The sequence below is a fragment of the Anoplophora glabripennis genome, unplaced genomic scaffold (genome assembly GCF_000390285.2).
Source record: "Anoplophora glabripennis isolate ALB-LARVAE unplaced genomic scaffold, Agla_2.0 scaffold6, whole genome shotgun sequence".
NCBI lineage: Eukaryota > Metazoa > Arthropoda > Insecta > Coleoptera > Cerambycidae > Anoplophora > Anoplophora glabripennis.
The window spans coordinates 2,363,776-2,382,172 of NW_019416749.1; the positions used below are offsets into that span (position 1 = coordinate 2,363,776).

At 33.3% G+C, this 18,397-nt stretch overlaps 2 protein-coding genes across 2 annotated transcripts in view; one reads left to right on the forward strand and one right to left on the reverse strand.

The window, feature by feature from the left end:
- Positions 1 to 14,583, forward strand: part of LOC108911624 (gamma-aminobutyric acid receptor alpha-like) — a 30,159-nt gene extending 15,576 nt beyond the window's left edge. The window contains exons 5-9 of the mRNA XM_023455402.1: positions 7,246 to 7,431; positions 12,615 to 12,767; positions 13,098 to 13,231; positions 13,278 to 13,415; positions 13,913 to 14,583. Coding sequence (XP_023311170.1) covers positions 7,246 to 7,431; positions 12,615 to 12,767; positions 13,098 to 13,231; positions 13,278 to 13,415; positions 13,913 to 14,305 — 1,004 coding nt within the window. The 3' untranslated portion in view covers positions 14,306 to 14,583. The remainder of the gene's footprint in view (positions 1 to 7,245; positions 7,432 to 12,614; positions 12,768 to 13,097; positions 13,232 to 13,277; positions 13,416 to 13,912) is intronic.
- Positions 14,584 to 15,710: 1,127 nt separating this feature from the next.
- LOC108911594 (39S ribosomal protein L52, mitochondrial) lies at positions 15,711 to 16,363 on the reverse strand. The gene is made up of 2 exons (XM_018716573.1): positions 16,236 to 16,363; positions 15,711 to 16,104 (listed from the first exon to the last, which is right to left on the reverse strand). Exons 1-2 carry the CDS (start codon positions 16,261 to 16,263, stop codon positions 15,749 to 15,751), a joined length of 384 nt encoding a protein of 127 aa, XP_018572089.1. The 5' UTR covers positions 16,264 to 16,363; the 3' UTR covers positions 15,711 to 15,748.
- Positions 16,364 to 18,397: the final 2,034 nt, after the last annotated feature.

Sequence of the window (18,397 nt, forward strand, 5' to 3'; positions counted from 1 at the left end):
TAGATAAAAATATTAATATTATTTTGTAGTAGGTATGTATTTTCGTTTCATATTATTTTAAGTATTATAATAATGAAAATACTTCGTTTTTAAAAAAGTTTTTCAACTCTCCCCGACTTATAACAGCCGAGAATATCCCTAAAGTGTTCCTGCAGAAAACTCGCGTACGAGGACGAGATATTCCATCAAGTTTCCCTAATATGCATGTTCTGCGGGTGACGCGTGTGTGGGGCGCGTTTTATGAACTAGCTCTCGTTCCTCGGTTAAGTGAAGCGCGCTCATAAAATCTTTTGAGAGGCGTTTAAAAGTTAATCTGAAATGCGGGCAAATCTGTCGTCGGTCTCCATTCAAGACCGGATTAGATTTTATTCGGTACGTTTCAATGTAACTAAGCCTGGCGCGAACGAAACAGTTACGATAGAACGGTTTATTAAATCTGTAAGTAATCAAAATGTGTCGTTTTTTTTTCTTTTGGACAGAGCATAATGTAAAAGAGGTAAAGTAAAGGGTGAGATAATGATTTGCAGTATTTTTTTTTTCATTTAATAAAGAACTGCAACATTGAAATAATTGAGTACATTTTCATTCAAATTGAGCATTTTGATAATTTGATTTATTTGTGATAATATTTGAACTAAAACTAGGTACTTTCACTGAAATATAGATACCCGTTAAATACATTCTGCAGATAAACTCGTATTTGGTACTCTTGTAGCTAAATCGGAGTAAATGTCCTCATTCTATGGTTGTCGTGCGTTGTCTTTGTCTATCCCCATCGTCCCCATCAGGTCATCTTGTGGCGTGATGCACCTATATGGCGTGTAGTGCTGGACGAGTGTCCGTTAACCCGTTTTTTTTTTTGTGAAAATTGTGTTTAAATGCAGTGGTTTGATTACAATAACACAGTCACACACAAAAAGAGTTGTCTATACTTTTCATGCGACATATGTTATCCGTAGTATTTTTGCCTCCTGATCACGAATCCGGTGTCAGAATTGAGCTATCACATCACAGGAACTTCCTAACCTCAAAAAACAGGTCAAAAATAGCAAAAATTCACGAAAAGGTGCTAGGAAAAATACAATTTTTTTTTCTATATTCAAATGTTCATTTATATGGTTAAAACCCCGCCAAATTTGGTATACGGGGGTTCTCGGGGTCGCTGATCACGGATCCGAGGTGAATTTTGCAAAATTCAAGACGGCGGATCCAAGATGGCCGATAAAATTTTCAAGAAATAGGTAACACATTTGCGCCAAATTTGGTATACGAGGGTTTTCGGGGTCACTGTTTATAAATGTCATACAGGGTGTTCACAAAATCGTACCAAATGATATTTTTTACAAGGCAAAATTTTTTTTTCAAATGGAACACCCTGTATTTTTAACGGGATGTTAAAGACATTCTCAAAATCTGCACTTTCTTAATAGGTGTTATCTATATCAGTTCCTCATATTTTACAATATTTTTAGCAATTCTTTTATTTTTTGTGAAATTATCCTAGAGAGGCATTGATATGGCAGTGAAACAAAAGAAATGTTTGTAACTATCTATAATTTTTCCTGTCATTAGCTTTGACTGTTGAAGAAGCGTTTTTCTATGATTCAAATAGTTATTCTTAATTAATTAATATTGTTTAAGTATATGGTTTTGTTGTTACTTGTTCGTAATGAATTTCTCAAACGAAGAACTTGTCGATATGATATTAGTGCTGGGAGAAGCTCAACAAAATTGTTTACTTGCAGCGCGTCTCTATCAAAAGAAATATCCATAGCTCCGACAACTTTCCAAAAAAGCCTTTAGTATTTTAATAGACTTTAATTCTACTGGAAATGTATCTTGATGAAATTTATCCTAACAAATGGATTGGTCGAGGTGAGTTACTGTCATGGCCTCCTAGATTGTGACCTTACACCACTTGACTTTTTTTTGTGGGGGTTTGTAAAAGACAGGGTATCTAGAGAGCCATTGTAACAATATCAAAATATATGTTACTGTTTGATTCAGGACTTTTCGATATATTTCAGTTTAAAACTATTTCTGAAAAAACAGGAGGGAAATTTATGTCTGACAGATCGCAGTGGCTATGGATGAGGCAAGCGGAACAAACAAATGACTTTGACACAAGTTTATTTATCATCATTAATTTATTTCCTATAACAAACTATTTTAACAAAGAAATAATGTTTAGTGAGGTCGAAAAATTTGAGGTTTGTTTTATGGTAATAATAAAAATCATTCTTAACTTTAACAAGTCTTAACTTTAACAGAATTTTAATATCTAATTAATAAAAATCAACTAAAACACAGATAGTCACAGATGCTCAATGTGGCCGCCATTATTATTGATGTACTTCGTATAATCCTCATTAATTTTCAGAATTGCATTTAGTATGAAATGGGAATTAAATTCACTTAAATTTTGTATACATTGATCAACTTTTTGTCTTAATTCATTAAAGTTTACACTAATTTCCTTATAAACCGCGTTTTTTAAGTAACCCCACAGAAAACTGTACAAGGGTGTAAGGTCTGAGCTATTTGAAGGCCATTGAATGATAAATAAACTTCCGTCTAAGTTATTTGTTTGTTCCCGCGCCTCGTCCATAGCTACTGCGATCCATCAGACATTTTCCCCCCTGTTTTTTCAAAAATAGTTTTAAACTGAAATATGTCGAAAAGTCCTGAATCAAACAGTAACATACATATTTTTGAGAAGAGAAAAATTTAACGAAAAAATTTTTTCTTTAATTTAGTGACTTCCATTATTCAATTGTTTTTTCTAATACTGTATTATAAAAATTCATAAACTACCTACTGTAGGTATTATGGAAAATTCATAAGCTAAAACTTTTATATTAAAAACTTTTTTGTAATTTCAATAATAAACTCACAATATGTTCAGATGATAGTGAGGTACATTATTTATTTGAATTTTTTTGATAGGACTCTTGAAAAGTTATCGGGGGAGTTTGGGGCACCCTGTGTAATAGTGCTTTAGTAATTCCTACATTTCAATAGGTACATTTTTATTTATTCCTGTTGTGTCGTTTCGACTAAAAATCTTTATATCATTTCGATCCTAATAGCTCGTCCAAGTCCCAAACTGTACTCGTTCTGCTGCCCCCGTCACAAATTTGTCGCCTCTTTGTTCACTCCACGGTTGCCCAAATTATTCCAACTCCAGCCGAAATCACTCTCACGTGCGTATTTGTCTATTAAACCGATCCCTCGGAACCCGACATGCGTTAGATGGGGATTCCTGGGAAATAGTTGGAAAACCCCATTCGATCGGGGCAGATAAAAATCGGTTGTCGCCCAAGCGTGAAACGCCTCGTGCTGCAGACAGACATCTAGTTACGAATTTCCCTTCTACCCTCCTTTCGGGTTTATTAGACGTCCTGGCTATGAGTCCCGATTCTAAACTGCCTTATCAGGACTCTGGTTAGCAAAAGGACTGGATTAAAATCAGTGTTTATGAAAATTTAAGTACGCGCATTCAGGAGAGCTAGTGAATAGCAGCGATTTCGTCGGAAATCCTGGGAACCAAGCGCAGCTTTTTAATTATGAGTACGTCTACTATTTATTTTAAAGTTGTTACTGGAAAATTTAGTAGCATTGCACGCGTGACTGACTAAATTAAATACATGATCCTTTAGGAAGTGGGTTTTTAATTTTGAGGAGCTGTAGCTGTAAAATAATGTGTTTCACAAAAATCGCTAATAAAGGCTTTAGTAATTGACTTATTTACATTTAAAGGTAATGATATTTCCGTGCCTGTTCTGTAATTATTAAATCAAACATTCGTACTACCGCGCGAAAATATGGCTTGCTACCATTTCTAATGGTCGTTAGCCAGTGACCTTTGGCGTCCGGTTATTGACCTTTGGCATAAATCATTAACGTTTGACTTGTGAAGAATGTTTGTTCATCGTGAGGCTACTTCAACATATTTTAAAACCCCTTTGATCCACTTTAATTGAAACCATCTCAATGTGCTTTAACATATTTTACAGCTGTTTTTAAGTGTTTCTATGCATTCTGAAATTATGATTATCTACAACTGCCTGCACTGTAAAACAATTTTACTCAAATTTCACTCAATTTTACCCAATAATGTATCAATATCTGACCACACACGATTGAGTGAAATGTTCACTCTATTAGTATGAGTATAGTCCTTCCGAAGTCAGTTGAATATGCAAAAAAACGTCTGGTAATAAAATTTAATGAATTTCATAGGCGTCCCTAAAAAAATTTTCTGGTAAAGGTTAAATTTTCTGTTAAAGGTAAATTATAATAATTTGTATATATTGTGTAGAAAATTTCTATTATATGTTCATTTGTTCACATATTTTAATTATTTATGTTCTCAAACAATTTTATTATATTGGTGGTAAATTTTGTTTTGTTCCGTTTCAAAAGGTCTCCAAAGTGCCATGTTTGTGATAATATTAGTAAACAAAATATCCCTCTTATTTCTCCCTTTCGCAATTTAATATGAATGATTGATAGGAGGTGCCTATAATAAATTAAAATTGCCTGATTCACACCAAATTCCGCACTGCAGCACTGCACTGCTGGGCAATGGACCACTTGTCGCCTGCTGAGATTTATTGCCAGAAGCCCAATACAGTTGTGTTACAATTCGTTTGCCCGCGCTCGCATTCCTCAACTGGTCATATACATTTCTACCACCTGCACGTTTAGTTCGACCAGATATGGGTATGGGTAAATAAATATGGGAACAAGTTTTTCAAATATTTCAATACCGAGTTGCTGCTTAACGACTGAGCCTGGTACATGCCTAGAAATTATAGGTTCTTCAATAGGCCCATTCAGTGATGTTTAATTTTAAACTTTTTCTTTCATTTTCTGATAGTATTTAACCACCTAATTATATCTTAAAAAAAATTAGGTCAATAGGATTAATAAGTGATATATTTAATTCTGAATTTGTAAGACCTTTAAAAAGGTCAACACTGCGAGAGAACAGGTAATGACGTCACGATACCGGCCACTCGCCAGCAGTCGGAGAGATAAATCTCATTTTATACGGCTTCTAAGAAAGAGACGACAGTCTGTTTTCGGCTGCCTCGTCTAAACTGATGTGTAGATATTTGCTATACTTTTACCTATATNTTGAATATGCAAAAAAACGTCTGGTAATAAAATTTAATGAATTTCATAGGCGTCCCTAAAAAAATTTTCTGCCAAAGGTTAAATTTTCTGTTAAAGGAAAATTATAATAATTTGTATATATTGTGTAGAAAATTTCTATTATATGTTCATTTGACCAACAACATATTTTAATTATTTATGTCCTCAAACAATTTTATTATATTGGTGGTAAATTTTGTTTTGTTCCGTTTCAAAAGGTCTCCAAAATTTAATATGACTTCGAAAAAACTATACAACTGAGTGAAACTATTGCATCAGAAATGAGTGACTTTTTCTCATCTGAGTTACTGCTAACTATCAATTTAGTGACTTTTGACTCTATTCTGAGTATATAAAACCAATATAGAGTTGACTTTTTCTCTAATATAATTTAAATTTAACTATTATTGAGTAATTTTTTACTCACACTTGGTTCATATTCTCTTTAAATTTTAATTTAAATATCATTGTAAATTATAAATAACAATTTTACTATCCGTTTATTTAACCAAATATTAATCGAGACTTAATGTTCTGAAAAACACTAGCATAAATTCAAGGCCTAATAGAATTTCAAAAAATATTTTAATTTGTTCCTATGGACCATGGGCGTATCTTTTTCCGTTTTCAAGATACAGGGCATTCAAAATAATTTTTTAGAATCTAGTGTCGACCCTATCTTCCACAAAATTCGACCGAATGAACTGAAATTTTGTGGGATTTCTGGGGATGCTAAATGTTCTGGAGTTAATAATTCTTGGCTAAATTATACAGAGCGTTCAGTGCAGTACTCCACGGCAACATTTTAGGTCCTAACTTTTTTTAGGTTAATCTTATTGCCCCTTTTGTCACTTGCTGTTATGGCAAATTTTATTTTAAACAAAAAAGGTGCTCTTTTAAGAAGTGCCAAATTTGTCCATTTTCGAGAAAAACCAGGCATAGTGCGCCAAAGTTAAGCTCCTAACAAATTTTTGTCAATTGCTGGAAAAAAAGCAAAATGAAAATCCGAATTTTCTACGTTCTATTCTTTTCACGGACGAAGCAACTTTCACTCGAACAGAAGTGTTTAATACTCATAATGAGCATCAGTGGGCCAAAGAAAATCCTAGGGCCAAACAAGAGTACCATTTTCAACAATCATACCTAAATATTTGGGCTGCCAGGATGGGGAATCTGTTCATAGGATAGGTACCACATTCTGGATGGAAATTTAAATGGCACCAAGTATTTAGATTTTTTAAGAAATAGTCTGTTCTGTTCTGTTCGTAGTGAAGATGATTTTCCACTATTAGCAAGAAATAATTATTATTTCATGCATGATGACGCTTCACCACATTCTACTCGAGTATGCAGAGCATGGCTTCATGGAAATTTTCCTGAGCGATGGATTGGTCGAAGTGCAGATACTCCAATTCATTGGCCTCAAAGGTCACCAGACCTTAATCCCCTTGATTCTGTAGTTTGGAGCTATGCCAAACAAAAAGTATATGAAACAGAAATAAATTCAACAGAACATTTGAGACAAACAATTGTTGATGTTTTCAACCATCCAAAAGATGTGTCAGAACCTTTGAAAAATACACCCTGTATTGTCTTTTATTATTGTAATTAAATCGCTGCATTTAAATACAATTTTCATTAGAATAACCAGATAAACCGATACTTGTCCAACCCTAAAGCACATCATACGCCATACTGACATCCACCACCCCACGGTCACGAGATAACCTAATGGGACGATGGGAACAGACAAAGACAATGCATCTGGATATGAAAAAGGGTGGGATCACTGAGTAATGACGATATTTACTCTGATTTAGGTACAAGTGCACCAAATACGAGAATACGTGAAAAATGTATTTAAGGAGTACCTATATTTGAGTGAAAGTACTCAGTTTTAGTTTAAATATAATCACAAATGAATAAAATGATCAAAATGCCCAATATCGAGTGAAAATGTCCGAATCTTTATTGCTTTCACTCACACCAATTTTTTTATAGTGTACGTTCTCTGGTTAACGGAATACACATACATAATATTCCAAATGTCTAAATTACCCTTACTTAATCAGATTTTTTTTTCAGTCGGTTACACAAACAAAGACGTGATATACAAGTGGAAGGAGGACAGGCAGGTGGCTATCGCTGAGGACATGAAGCTGTCCCAGTTCGACCTGATCGCCACTCCAGCAGCTAACCACACGGACAACATGCCTAATGCCGATGCCAAATCAGGTGTCTGCTCTATTTTCCACAGCCCTCCGCATCTTAGTAAGACACACTTACGCTTACCGCTTTTTCTGTCACTTTTCCACGGCACTATTCTACTTAAAAAAAACAAAATTTCCGTGCAGAACACCCATACACTTTCATCCAAAAATATTCTACACATTAACATACCAGAGTTCCAAAATTATAAGTCATAAATAAATGAAACCACAATCTTTACAAGTTCTTATTCTGATAATATAATTTTATATATTCCTTGCGGGGAAATTGTTATGTTCAGCTTGCCCGCGCGCACTTCATTCTGTTGTTACAGTAGCCTATTTCTATCTTTGCTTATCGTACACAAAGAGAGACGACCAGGACTGTATAGTTTCATCTCTGAATATACATTCAGTTTCCAACTTAGATGTTTCCTTTCGTGTCATATGCGTGCAAGTGGAGAAAATTAATTATTTTCTCAATTTAATTATATCAATGTGTTTTTAAAAACAGAATCGTGGGCAATCTGTTAAACCAGTGTAGTCGTAAAAACCAAGAAAGTGAAAAATTCTCACATTAAAGATTTATTACATTAAAGATTTGTTGTTCTATTTATTAAAATTTCTCTAAAATGATACGTCTATGGAATTACATCTGCACGCCTTACCCATCGCATGGATCTACATATTGAGAGTAAGTCACTACCTATAATTTTGAGACTCATAAACTCATAAAAAATGCCAAGGACGTAAGGTGGCCTACTTTCAGCCTTATAAGAAGCGCATCTTAAAATGTCTCTTTCGCTTAAAAGTTCGTATGGGGGTTGGAGAGGGTGAGTAGACACTTCTTAAGGATCTATAACAAGTTATCGATCATTCACTAAATTTAAAACTGAAAGGTCATCCAATCTAAGTAAAGAGAGATGTATCCATATCCTTTCAGTGTAGTAAATTTTATTTATTACAGCTTTTTTCCATCAAATAGAAGAAAAAATTCATCAACAATTCCTGTATACGTATGTTCATATACAAGAAAATGAATCAACTAGACATTTACCATTTATTTAACCAACTGCAATAACTGCTTTAATACCTATTTTTTAAATAGTTTGGTTAAAAAAAAATTTCAAGAGTTAACATGCATTTTTGCCATATATTGTAATAAATTTGATTATAGTTTTGGTAGGTTTTCTCCTTGTTTACTTGGATAAACACACCAGGTATGTATTTAAAATGGTCAACATTGTGAATATGACATCCTTCCGCATACGAATAAGGCGTAATCAATAAAAGAGATAAAATACCGTGCTTTCATAGAAAAACCGGAATCATTTTTCACGTTTTGTAATCCCACCCCTTCCCGAATCCCTGGGATACGTGCACGTAAATTGATGAATTTAAGGGAAACCTTAATTCTCTCTGACAAGGAAGTCGCTTAAGTAAATAATCTTTGAATAAGCTTTGAATAGGATTACGCGATATAATATCTGCAGTTGCGCAAGATAGAATGCTGCAGCATATGGGAAACATTTGCAACATATAAAATTTTTAAGGATAACCCCATCTTGTTATAATAAACTACGAGTGTAAAAAAGGTATAAACAAATATTGATGTGTGATAAAAAGGTGTGAACATAGAGAATTGCTAAAATTGGGAGGGAATGAGGTATATTCCCTCTCTCATTAAAGAATCACTATACTCCAGTTCCAAAATAATAGGCAGTGACTGATTTTTAATGTGTAGGAACCGTGGGAATGCGCTTCCATAGGCGTATCATTTTAAACAGTTCAAAAAATTGTCGGTTTTGGTGAAAATTAAATTATCTCTAAATTTACTCCTAGGCAGACAATTTTTACTTATACCAAGGTACGTGTTCATTAAAACTGTCCCGTAGGCAAAGATGGCCTATTACTACCAGGGTATCCTTTTTTCTTTTTGTATTATAGATTGCAGCTTACGCAAACTGGAAAGTGGCGAAAAGTTTACTTATGAAATGTTTATAGAAGGCGACACAAAATCAAGAAACTTTGCTGAAAAAATGAAGCGCACACAGAAAAAGACAGTATATTATAACCATATCACTAGTTACTGAAGTCGCTGTTACTGTCACTAACACTAGCACTGCTGTCGGCTAAAGGTATGACTAGTTGTTTTGTTATAAGTACAATACTTTCATGCAAACCGTATTTCAAAGAATGTGCAATATAAGTCCGTTCATCTCTTGAGATTGCAGTTTAAATTTTTAATATTGGAATACTCTGTTTATCAGATTAGCCACTAGCACCTGCATACTATTCTATTTTTAATAACGCTCATTGGAATAATTAAAGTGAGAAAATAATAACATATCGTTCCCACTTATACACTTATGACACGCACTCACATGCCTCAACTGGGAACTGAGACAAATCAAGAAATAGTGAAAATTGTGATTTGATTTAGTTATAACCCTACTGCTTAAGATTTTATCACTGGACTACAATTTTGTCCAATCTAACAGGTGGACAACACAAAAAGTTATTGTTGCCATACCTAAACAACTTTTATTAATATCAATTTTCCGATCAAAACAAATTTGTTATTACAAATAAATTTCCAAGGTTGTAAATATCATTCTTTGCAGCTGGGATTTTGAAAAAATATTGGCGATTGTTTCTGCATCTTTAACAGTTTTAATCCTCCACAGACAATGACAATAACAATTATTTGATTTTTTTTGTCGAGGGTATTCGATACTTTCTAATGTTACAAGACTAAAAACCCAACCGCTGCAAGCTCTGCGATTGCATTGTTGCAGAGTATTACTTTTTTCTTGATGAAAAATCCTGACCAACTTTGCAACTGCTATACATAAGCAATAACAATAAATTTGTTCCCGGAGCAGATCTGAAAACATGCAACGATTATTTTCATGTAAACTTATATGCACCAACTTTCAGTCGTTCGTGATATTTTTTGGACAAATTGGGCGTGCCACGGTGATAATAAATCTCATAAACCGATTTTAAACCGATCGTCGTCTGGACGACCAACTTTTACAAGATTTATTGGCCGACATAAATATTAATTCGACCGAGGACTTATTGGCAAACGTAAATGTATTTTCTGGGACAGAGCACGTGCTCTAGAGAGCGTCAAACCCAGTGACGACGAAGCGTAAGTGAGATCGACTATATGGCATTTTGTCACCACTAAAGCGCGTTGAAGCGTATGTAAGAATCGGCGTTTACACAGTAAACTGTACCGTTATTTAAAATATATACTTATACTCAAAGTTCACCCTGTATAATTGTTTTACACCAAACTGTATTTTTTGACATATGATTTACTTTAGTTACTACTTATTTTGCTTATTTCTGCTCTCCACCACTTTACTTACTACTGCTTTTTACTTACTAGTGTTCTTTACTTAGTTCTGCTCTTTACTTACTACTGCTCTTTATTTAGTACTGCTCCTTACTTCCTACTGCTCTTTACTTACTACCGCTCTTGACTTAGTACTGTTTTTTACTTACTACTGCTCTTCATATTAAAATTAAACTGCTGCGTTTACCGATACGGTTAAAGAATATTGCCAAAAAAACGCAAAAATAGTCAAAAACTAATATAAATGTTTTGTCTATGAGAGTGATTTTTAACTAATGTAATAGATGTCTCTCAGTCACTCCCGCGAATACACACTGGATGACCAAAATAATCTATTTGGGACAAATGTTACAACCGAAACTAGTTCAAACTAACTGTATTAGCTTAGCAAATCCGCAATTTTGAACTATCGACAGTCGAACTAGTTTAGTTATATCGGTGCGCCTTTGATAATCTATATGTATTTGATATATTGATTCGGCAAATTGCCTCTAGTTCGCAATTTCCTCAAACAGACAAATAGCGGGGCCCGCGCGATCTAATTCGCCCATAATTATTAGACGTAGGAAATTTGGGTGACATACCAGGGACGGACTTGAAAACTAAATGTAATTACGACGGCGACAATGACATTTACAGAGCATCGTCCAGTATTTTATATCAGTACTATTTTACCACGTTCAACTAAAAATAAAAAGTGATATAATCAGTTGCTGTAATGAAATAAAAAAAAATGTCAAGCTAAAACCCTGTTTAGTAATTATTTGTTTTATAATCGTAATGAAACATAAGCACCACACGAAGGTTTACTGGGTGGGATTTCCAAGAGCCCCGCGCTGTAACGTGGAGTCAACTTGTTTGAGGAATACTATTTCCAAAAGGGTTTACACCATAAGCCTAAACTAATTTGGACGGATAATGAGGGGAGCCTCTCTTTAAGACCGGCTACTGGCATCACAGCTATACGTTCACTAGAACCCATGAGAACGGCGGGCCTTTGTAGTTTGATATTTGGGTTGGGATGTCACAAAAACCGACATACGATATCTAAGATACATAACGACGTATCCATAAACTAAGATACATTTTAATTAAATATAATGGGCAAAAGGAAAACGAAATGTGGTTTTAAATCAGGTCATTTACTGACGTATTATCGGTTTTGCGTTCTTACAAATCTTTTGTATAGGGTCTATTATTGACTCTTCAAAATAGGGACCCAAACTGAGAGGGTCATCTTTATTTATAGTGTTGGGTGCTACGTAGATAAAATTTGTAATTTTTGCGTCGAATTTAGAATTTTAACAAGCAGCACAAAAAAGTTTTGTTATATTTGAAAAAAATATATTTCTTGCGCTTTTATTGTTAAAAATAATTTCAATTACTTATAATAAGTGTCCGGAAACTATGACTAAAACAATTAGAAAGTGATTCAGTGTGAAATTACTTTTCTGCAAAACCACGAATAAAGAAGTCAAATTTTTTGTCAACAAGGGTCAGATAAAGCTTTTAGAATTTCTATAACTTTTTTGTAAATGCAGATTGTTATTAATAATAATTACATTCAATTTAAAAAATTGTTTGACAAAAAAACTTATGGCAAAATTTTCATTAAGAAAATGAACTTTAAGGAAAATAAGTAAAACTGTACAAAACCATTATTTGTTTAAAGATCTAAATTCGAAGCAAATATTTTTTATGTCATACCTTATACTTTTTATAAATAAACTCGCCTCTCAAGCTTTACTGTTATTTACGATTTAAGCAGCAATTTAGAAGTTCCTGCACCTGTGATCCCTATAACATCAGTATTATCAAATTATATTGGTGGAAATGTAAGAAATCCGTAGCTGCTTTTTATATAATTCTATAATTTCCAGCACAATATTCAATGCTTCTAGTCAGTTTCCATCTACAGAGGCATATGGGAAATTTTTTAATACAAGTATACGGGCCCTGTGTTTTACTGGTGGTTTTGTCCTGGGTTTCCTTTTGGCTGAACAGAGAAGCAACCGCTGACAGGGTTTCTTTAGGTAAGATCCTTAATAATGTAAAAATATAAATTAAATAACCGTAGTGGTGGATCAAAAGTGTGCAGACCCGAACAAATAATACCTTATATGCCATTTTCCTTTACGTATTTCCTACTGTTCTATACTCAATTAAGTAAAGTTAAAAAAAATGTTTCATTGTATCATCACATTTTGCGTACTATATCTCAGTAGGCGTTGACTCTTGTATATAGGTAAGTTGGGCTTGTTTTGATCCATTTTGTGGTCGAGAGGTGTCCCAACATTTCAGGGATCAATGTTTTTGTAAAATTTTTGAGAAACGTATGTTTAAACGAATAACATTCATTTTAGGAATCACAACAGTACTGACGATGACTTTTTTGGGACTAGAAGCTAGAACAGACCTTCCAAAAGTGCCCTATCCCACTGCCTTGGATTTTTTCGTTTTTCTGTCCTTTTCTTTCATCTTCGCTACTATTATTCAGGTAGGATGAAGACAGAACATTGTTAAAAAAACTGAAATAATCGTAGTTTGCAGTAGTTCATTATTTCACCAAGTACGGTTCAGGAGAGTGTTACTTTAGTACTGACATAAGCTCTGAATCGGACAGCAGTGACGATGAAGAATGGACATCTATAGAAAGAAAAGAGTATATACCGACATCAGCGGTAAGTTTTTTTGACACATTCCCACGATTGTGCTTTGAAGAGGGAAAAGTTTCTTATTTGTAAATTGATTTCCTGATATAATTACGAGAATCATTTGTTTCCCGAAGTCAATTTTTTTACAGCTTTTTTGGAATTACTAACAATATCTCTTGATGACACTTTTCCATAGGTAGCTCTGATAATTTGCTTGATGTCATTTTAAAATTTTTCAAAAAATTAAATGGTGACATTTTCTCACAAATTTATAAACAAAAAAGTTTTTTCTCTTCAAAATACAGTCGTAGAGTACATTAGAAATATTTTAAATACATATAATTTCAGTTACAAGCAACTGTGAATACATCAAATTGAAAATATTTGTTGCATAACCTTATAGACAATTTTTATAGCTTACGCAACCAACATTACAGATTTATACATTTATGATTGCCAATACCATTTCAATTCATAAGATTGTAAAATATTTTTTGTCAATTCTTTCAATCTACTTTCTTCAGGTACCTGAATCAAACTCGAGGAAGACCAGTCCGTCGCCGTCCCCATTCCGGATTGCCAAAGACCCCCAGGTGGTGGAAGTGATACCCTTATCAGCGTGTTCCATTCCAGTACCTCAAAGGAGGTCGTCTCAACCGTGGACCAGTTTGTCGTGCATAGGCCGTCCAAATTCGCAAACCTCGTTTATCGCCCCCAGTGCGATTATAACTAATCAGAGGATAAGCTCACACAACCACAGTCAACATCGTAAAAAGAAGAAGAGAGCACCTCGGTTCAATTCCGTCTCCAAGATAGACAGGGCGTCTAGAGTTGTTTTTCCACTACTCTTTGTCACTATTAACTTGTTTTACTGGTACTGCTATCTGTACAGAACTAACAGAATCGCCTACAAATAGATATATTCGTTTGTGTAATAGTGTAAACAATATGGACATCTTGTAAGAAAATCCCAAATTGTTTTAATTTTTCACTACAAGTGTGTCATAAAATGGTTTTGTTAGAATCACAATACTGAAAAAAATGAACTAACTAACTATGACGGTGTAGTGTTTATACAATATCATTTTTATTTTCCGTTTATTTAAAAATAATTTTCTAATAAATAAGTTCTAAAAACCAATAAAAAATTATTACTTAGTGTGTGTCTATTGCAAAAACACCAAACCAAACACAGGCACAGGGTATTAAAATAGCTAAATGTGTAAATTTTTAAGAAGTTACAGGTAAACCAAATTAATTTGAGCCCTGAGGGTAGGATGTGCAGTGGTAAAGTAGTGGAGTGGGGAGGATATGTACCTTTATTATGGATTACTTGCTGCATGCATTTCCATCTGAGTCTACATTAGATGACTTGCGCATATCAGGGCTGAACTGAAATTTGTCCAGTTGTGTATGTATGTACCCAAAATATGATAAAATTAATTAAAAATTTGTATGTCCAGTAAAATATTTTACAATAAAATTAGATCTTTCTACATCCTTTAGTTTAATGTTCCTACATCCAATCAATAATTTATTTCAAAATCAACTTTGTTTTGATTACTATTAAGTTAAAAGACGTATGTATACATAATTCAAATTACTAAATATATGAATTAACATGTACATTTTAAGATAAATATAAAGCTTATGCAACCAGTAATTCGATTTTATTGTATTTATGGTTGTCTGTAGCTCTAAAAGCTGAATGATTTTTTTACTGAAATTTGTTAGGTTTTTTAATAGTGACATTTCTCGAAAATTGTAATGACCATATTTTTACAATAAAGTGTGATAACATATAAATTTTTTTCATAATTAATTAATAATTGATGCTGTAATATAATACTGTATGGTAAAAGTTCAGGCAACCAGTAATTCCATTTCAGTGTATTTATAATTGCCTACAGTTCTAACAGAATAAAAAACATTTAATATTATGTATTTCTTACTTCTTTCATTCCATTTAGTAAATATACAAATTAAATTCAGGCCAATTTTACTTCTTGAAAATACAAGTACTCATCAAGAAAAAACATATTTTTTTAAAATCAATGTTTCACAACATGCTGGACATTGACAATATGTTTAGAAAGGAATTTCAGCAATAAAAGTAAAACAACTGTTAACAGATTTTTATAACATAATTCAATTTGAGAGAAAAGTGACTTAATGCATTTAATGACGTCAATTGAAGTAGTAACTTTTAAAAAAACACAAAACTTACAAAAATGCTTGTTTGACTCCAAATAACAGGAAAATTAAATTATATTGTACTCTTTTAAAGTTGTAGCTCCAGTTCAACAAGAAAAAAAATCCATCATTACTACATACTTATTTTAATTATAGATTTATACATATTACTTGGCTTTCAACAGTGCTAAACCTTTAGGTTTTAATTTTTTACCAAGTATTTCATTCTTTTTGTTTTCTTCTGCAATCCGTAACTGCTTGTGCCTTTCTACAGCGAAATCAATTTCCCCTGTGAATTTTATAATGTCCTGGAGAAGTTCCTTTTGTTTTAAAATTCTCGTTTTCTGGTGCATCCCATATGGTGTTAGTCTACCATCCAGGAAAGTGTAATCGGGACCATCGGTCAACATGCCACAAGTGTTAGGGTTTAAAGGCAATCCTCGTTCCTTCCTCCATTTTTGAATTAGTGACAGAGGCGTTGTCATACTTAGGGATCTAATGCCTAATTTTAAAGCAGGAGAATCTGGAAAAATCACGCAACAATTAGTCTTATTTTGTTTATAGACATTTGCCAAAAATAATTACAAAGCATTATACTATTTTAATAAAAATAGATAACTAAAAAAAATAGAACTATCATAGGTATAATCTTACATAGACTGACAATCCTGTGCTGCATCATACCGGACCAATGTGTTTAAAGTATACAGTAATAAATAATTAATAAAATACAGATTTAAACAATTTCCAATTAATATCTCAAAAGTCCATTTGAAATTTGAGGTTATATTCGTCTTCTTCTTCAACATTCAGTTACTGACTATTTTAGGGATGTATTCGCGAAATACCGTTTTCGCTAAAATCTACCTGTTTTTATTATCGATGTTTGATCTAGACTTAAAAGAAAATAAAATTTGTTTTTTTTTAGAATTGTATTAAGAGTTATTTGTTTCCGGTGTCTTATTATTTTGTTTGCTAATTTATGCATTGTTATCACAAAACCAATAAAATAACCTACCTATATTTTTGTTTTGTTAAAAATCATTAAAAAACCAAACATTAATGTTCTATCATCACAAAAAACTAGAACCTCTATTGAAATGATTGAAATTTTTTAGACAAAAATATTTAAACGTTTCGGAGACATTTCTATATAACTCAAATTTGGTAAACTCAATATCAAGTTTAACCTCGGATTGAATTAAAATTGAATAATTACCTTTTGTGATTTATTACACTGACAAATCAGTGAAAATAAAAAAAAAAAAAGTAAAGAAAAATTTCCAAGCAATAGATTGAACCAAAACTGAAATAAAATCATTTACAAAATTAGGTAAAAATTGTAAAGGAATTTAGCTGCGTTTAGTTGATGAATGAAAATGAAAACAATACACGTGCGGCAGGAAAACCAAGATCAAAAGCATGGGGTAATGTACTAGCAGGATAATCGATAATCTTTCACCTGCAAATGGGGAGATGCCTCAAACGCCACTGGCCACACAAGTCATGTGAATATTCAAAATATATTCCGATTGTATATGCGATTTCATACCATAGAAATGAAGAAAAATAATCTCAGCAGGTGTTTTAGAGAATATGGTTTCCTTCATTTATTGTCCAAGATTTCACCTATCTATGCCTATCAGTAAGGAAAGTAAAATACTGTAAAAAAAATATAATTATTTATTTAGTATAGCGGAAAACGCTCAAAATCTCACAAAATGATCCCTTCCCCACTGGTTCTCTGGCTCGTTTTACTGTTATCTTCTTAAATAAGGCTACTAAGTTTTACACATTTATTTTCGGCTTAGTAATAATTAAAATGTAGTATTGAACTTATTACTTATACATATACCTACAGTGTGAACTATTTCATATGGAAATACCCTCGTAGAAAAAGTATTGACCGATAATTAGGATTAATTTTTGAAAGATGGAACGCCAAATTTGACAAAAATGGGTTAGTGATTTTTTTTATTTAAAATCCTACTACACAAAATCAAAATCTTAAATTCAATTTTTTGGTTTGGAACTGCACATTTAAGAAAAACACATTAGTGAGCATTTTATTCGTTTAATATATTTATGTTATAGTATCTATATATGGGTGTTTCCAGTTGATCACACTTAATAGTATTTCAAACAGGAACTCTTTTTATTTTTCCCTGATCGTTTGAATTATGCATTTTATTCAAATGTGAACCAACAGATGGCATTAAAATCACAAAATCGAGAAAAATCCACTTTTTTGTTATTTCCCTGCAGTCCCTGCACCCTACAACTAATTACCTAAAACAATGTATAGTTAAAACATAAAACATTAAAATCCAAAACTACCAAAATTCAATTTACTATCAGCAACCTTTTAGGTGAGAGTATTTCCTAAAAATAACGCACCGATGTAAATGAGAGACATAAAATCCACCTACACATGCAGGCCACATGGGGACTACCTCTAGAAAAAAAAATACACGACCGTAACTTACCGCAACCTGCGGCGCTAACGACGTCCCTCCCCTCCGAATTTGCGCCGTACGACGCGTAGTAAACCCACCCTTACACGCCAAAACCCTGGAGCCTCTCCCCTACCCTACGATTTCTGCATCGCTATGTCGTTGACTCCGGTGCGGCGCACGACATGAAAGAGATTCGTGCATCAGTGGTGTGTACACAAAGCTCAAAGGAACACCGACACTGGGCCAGAGCAAACTCTCGAGCGTAGTCGTGATGTAGTGGATGTTATTCGGGCCCGCAGGATTACCCGAACTGGCGCTATGTGACTGGAATATGTGACAGTTTCTCGTCGAGCGGTGTTT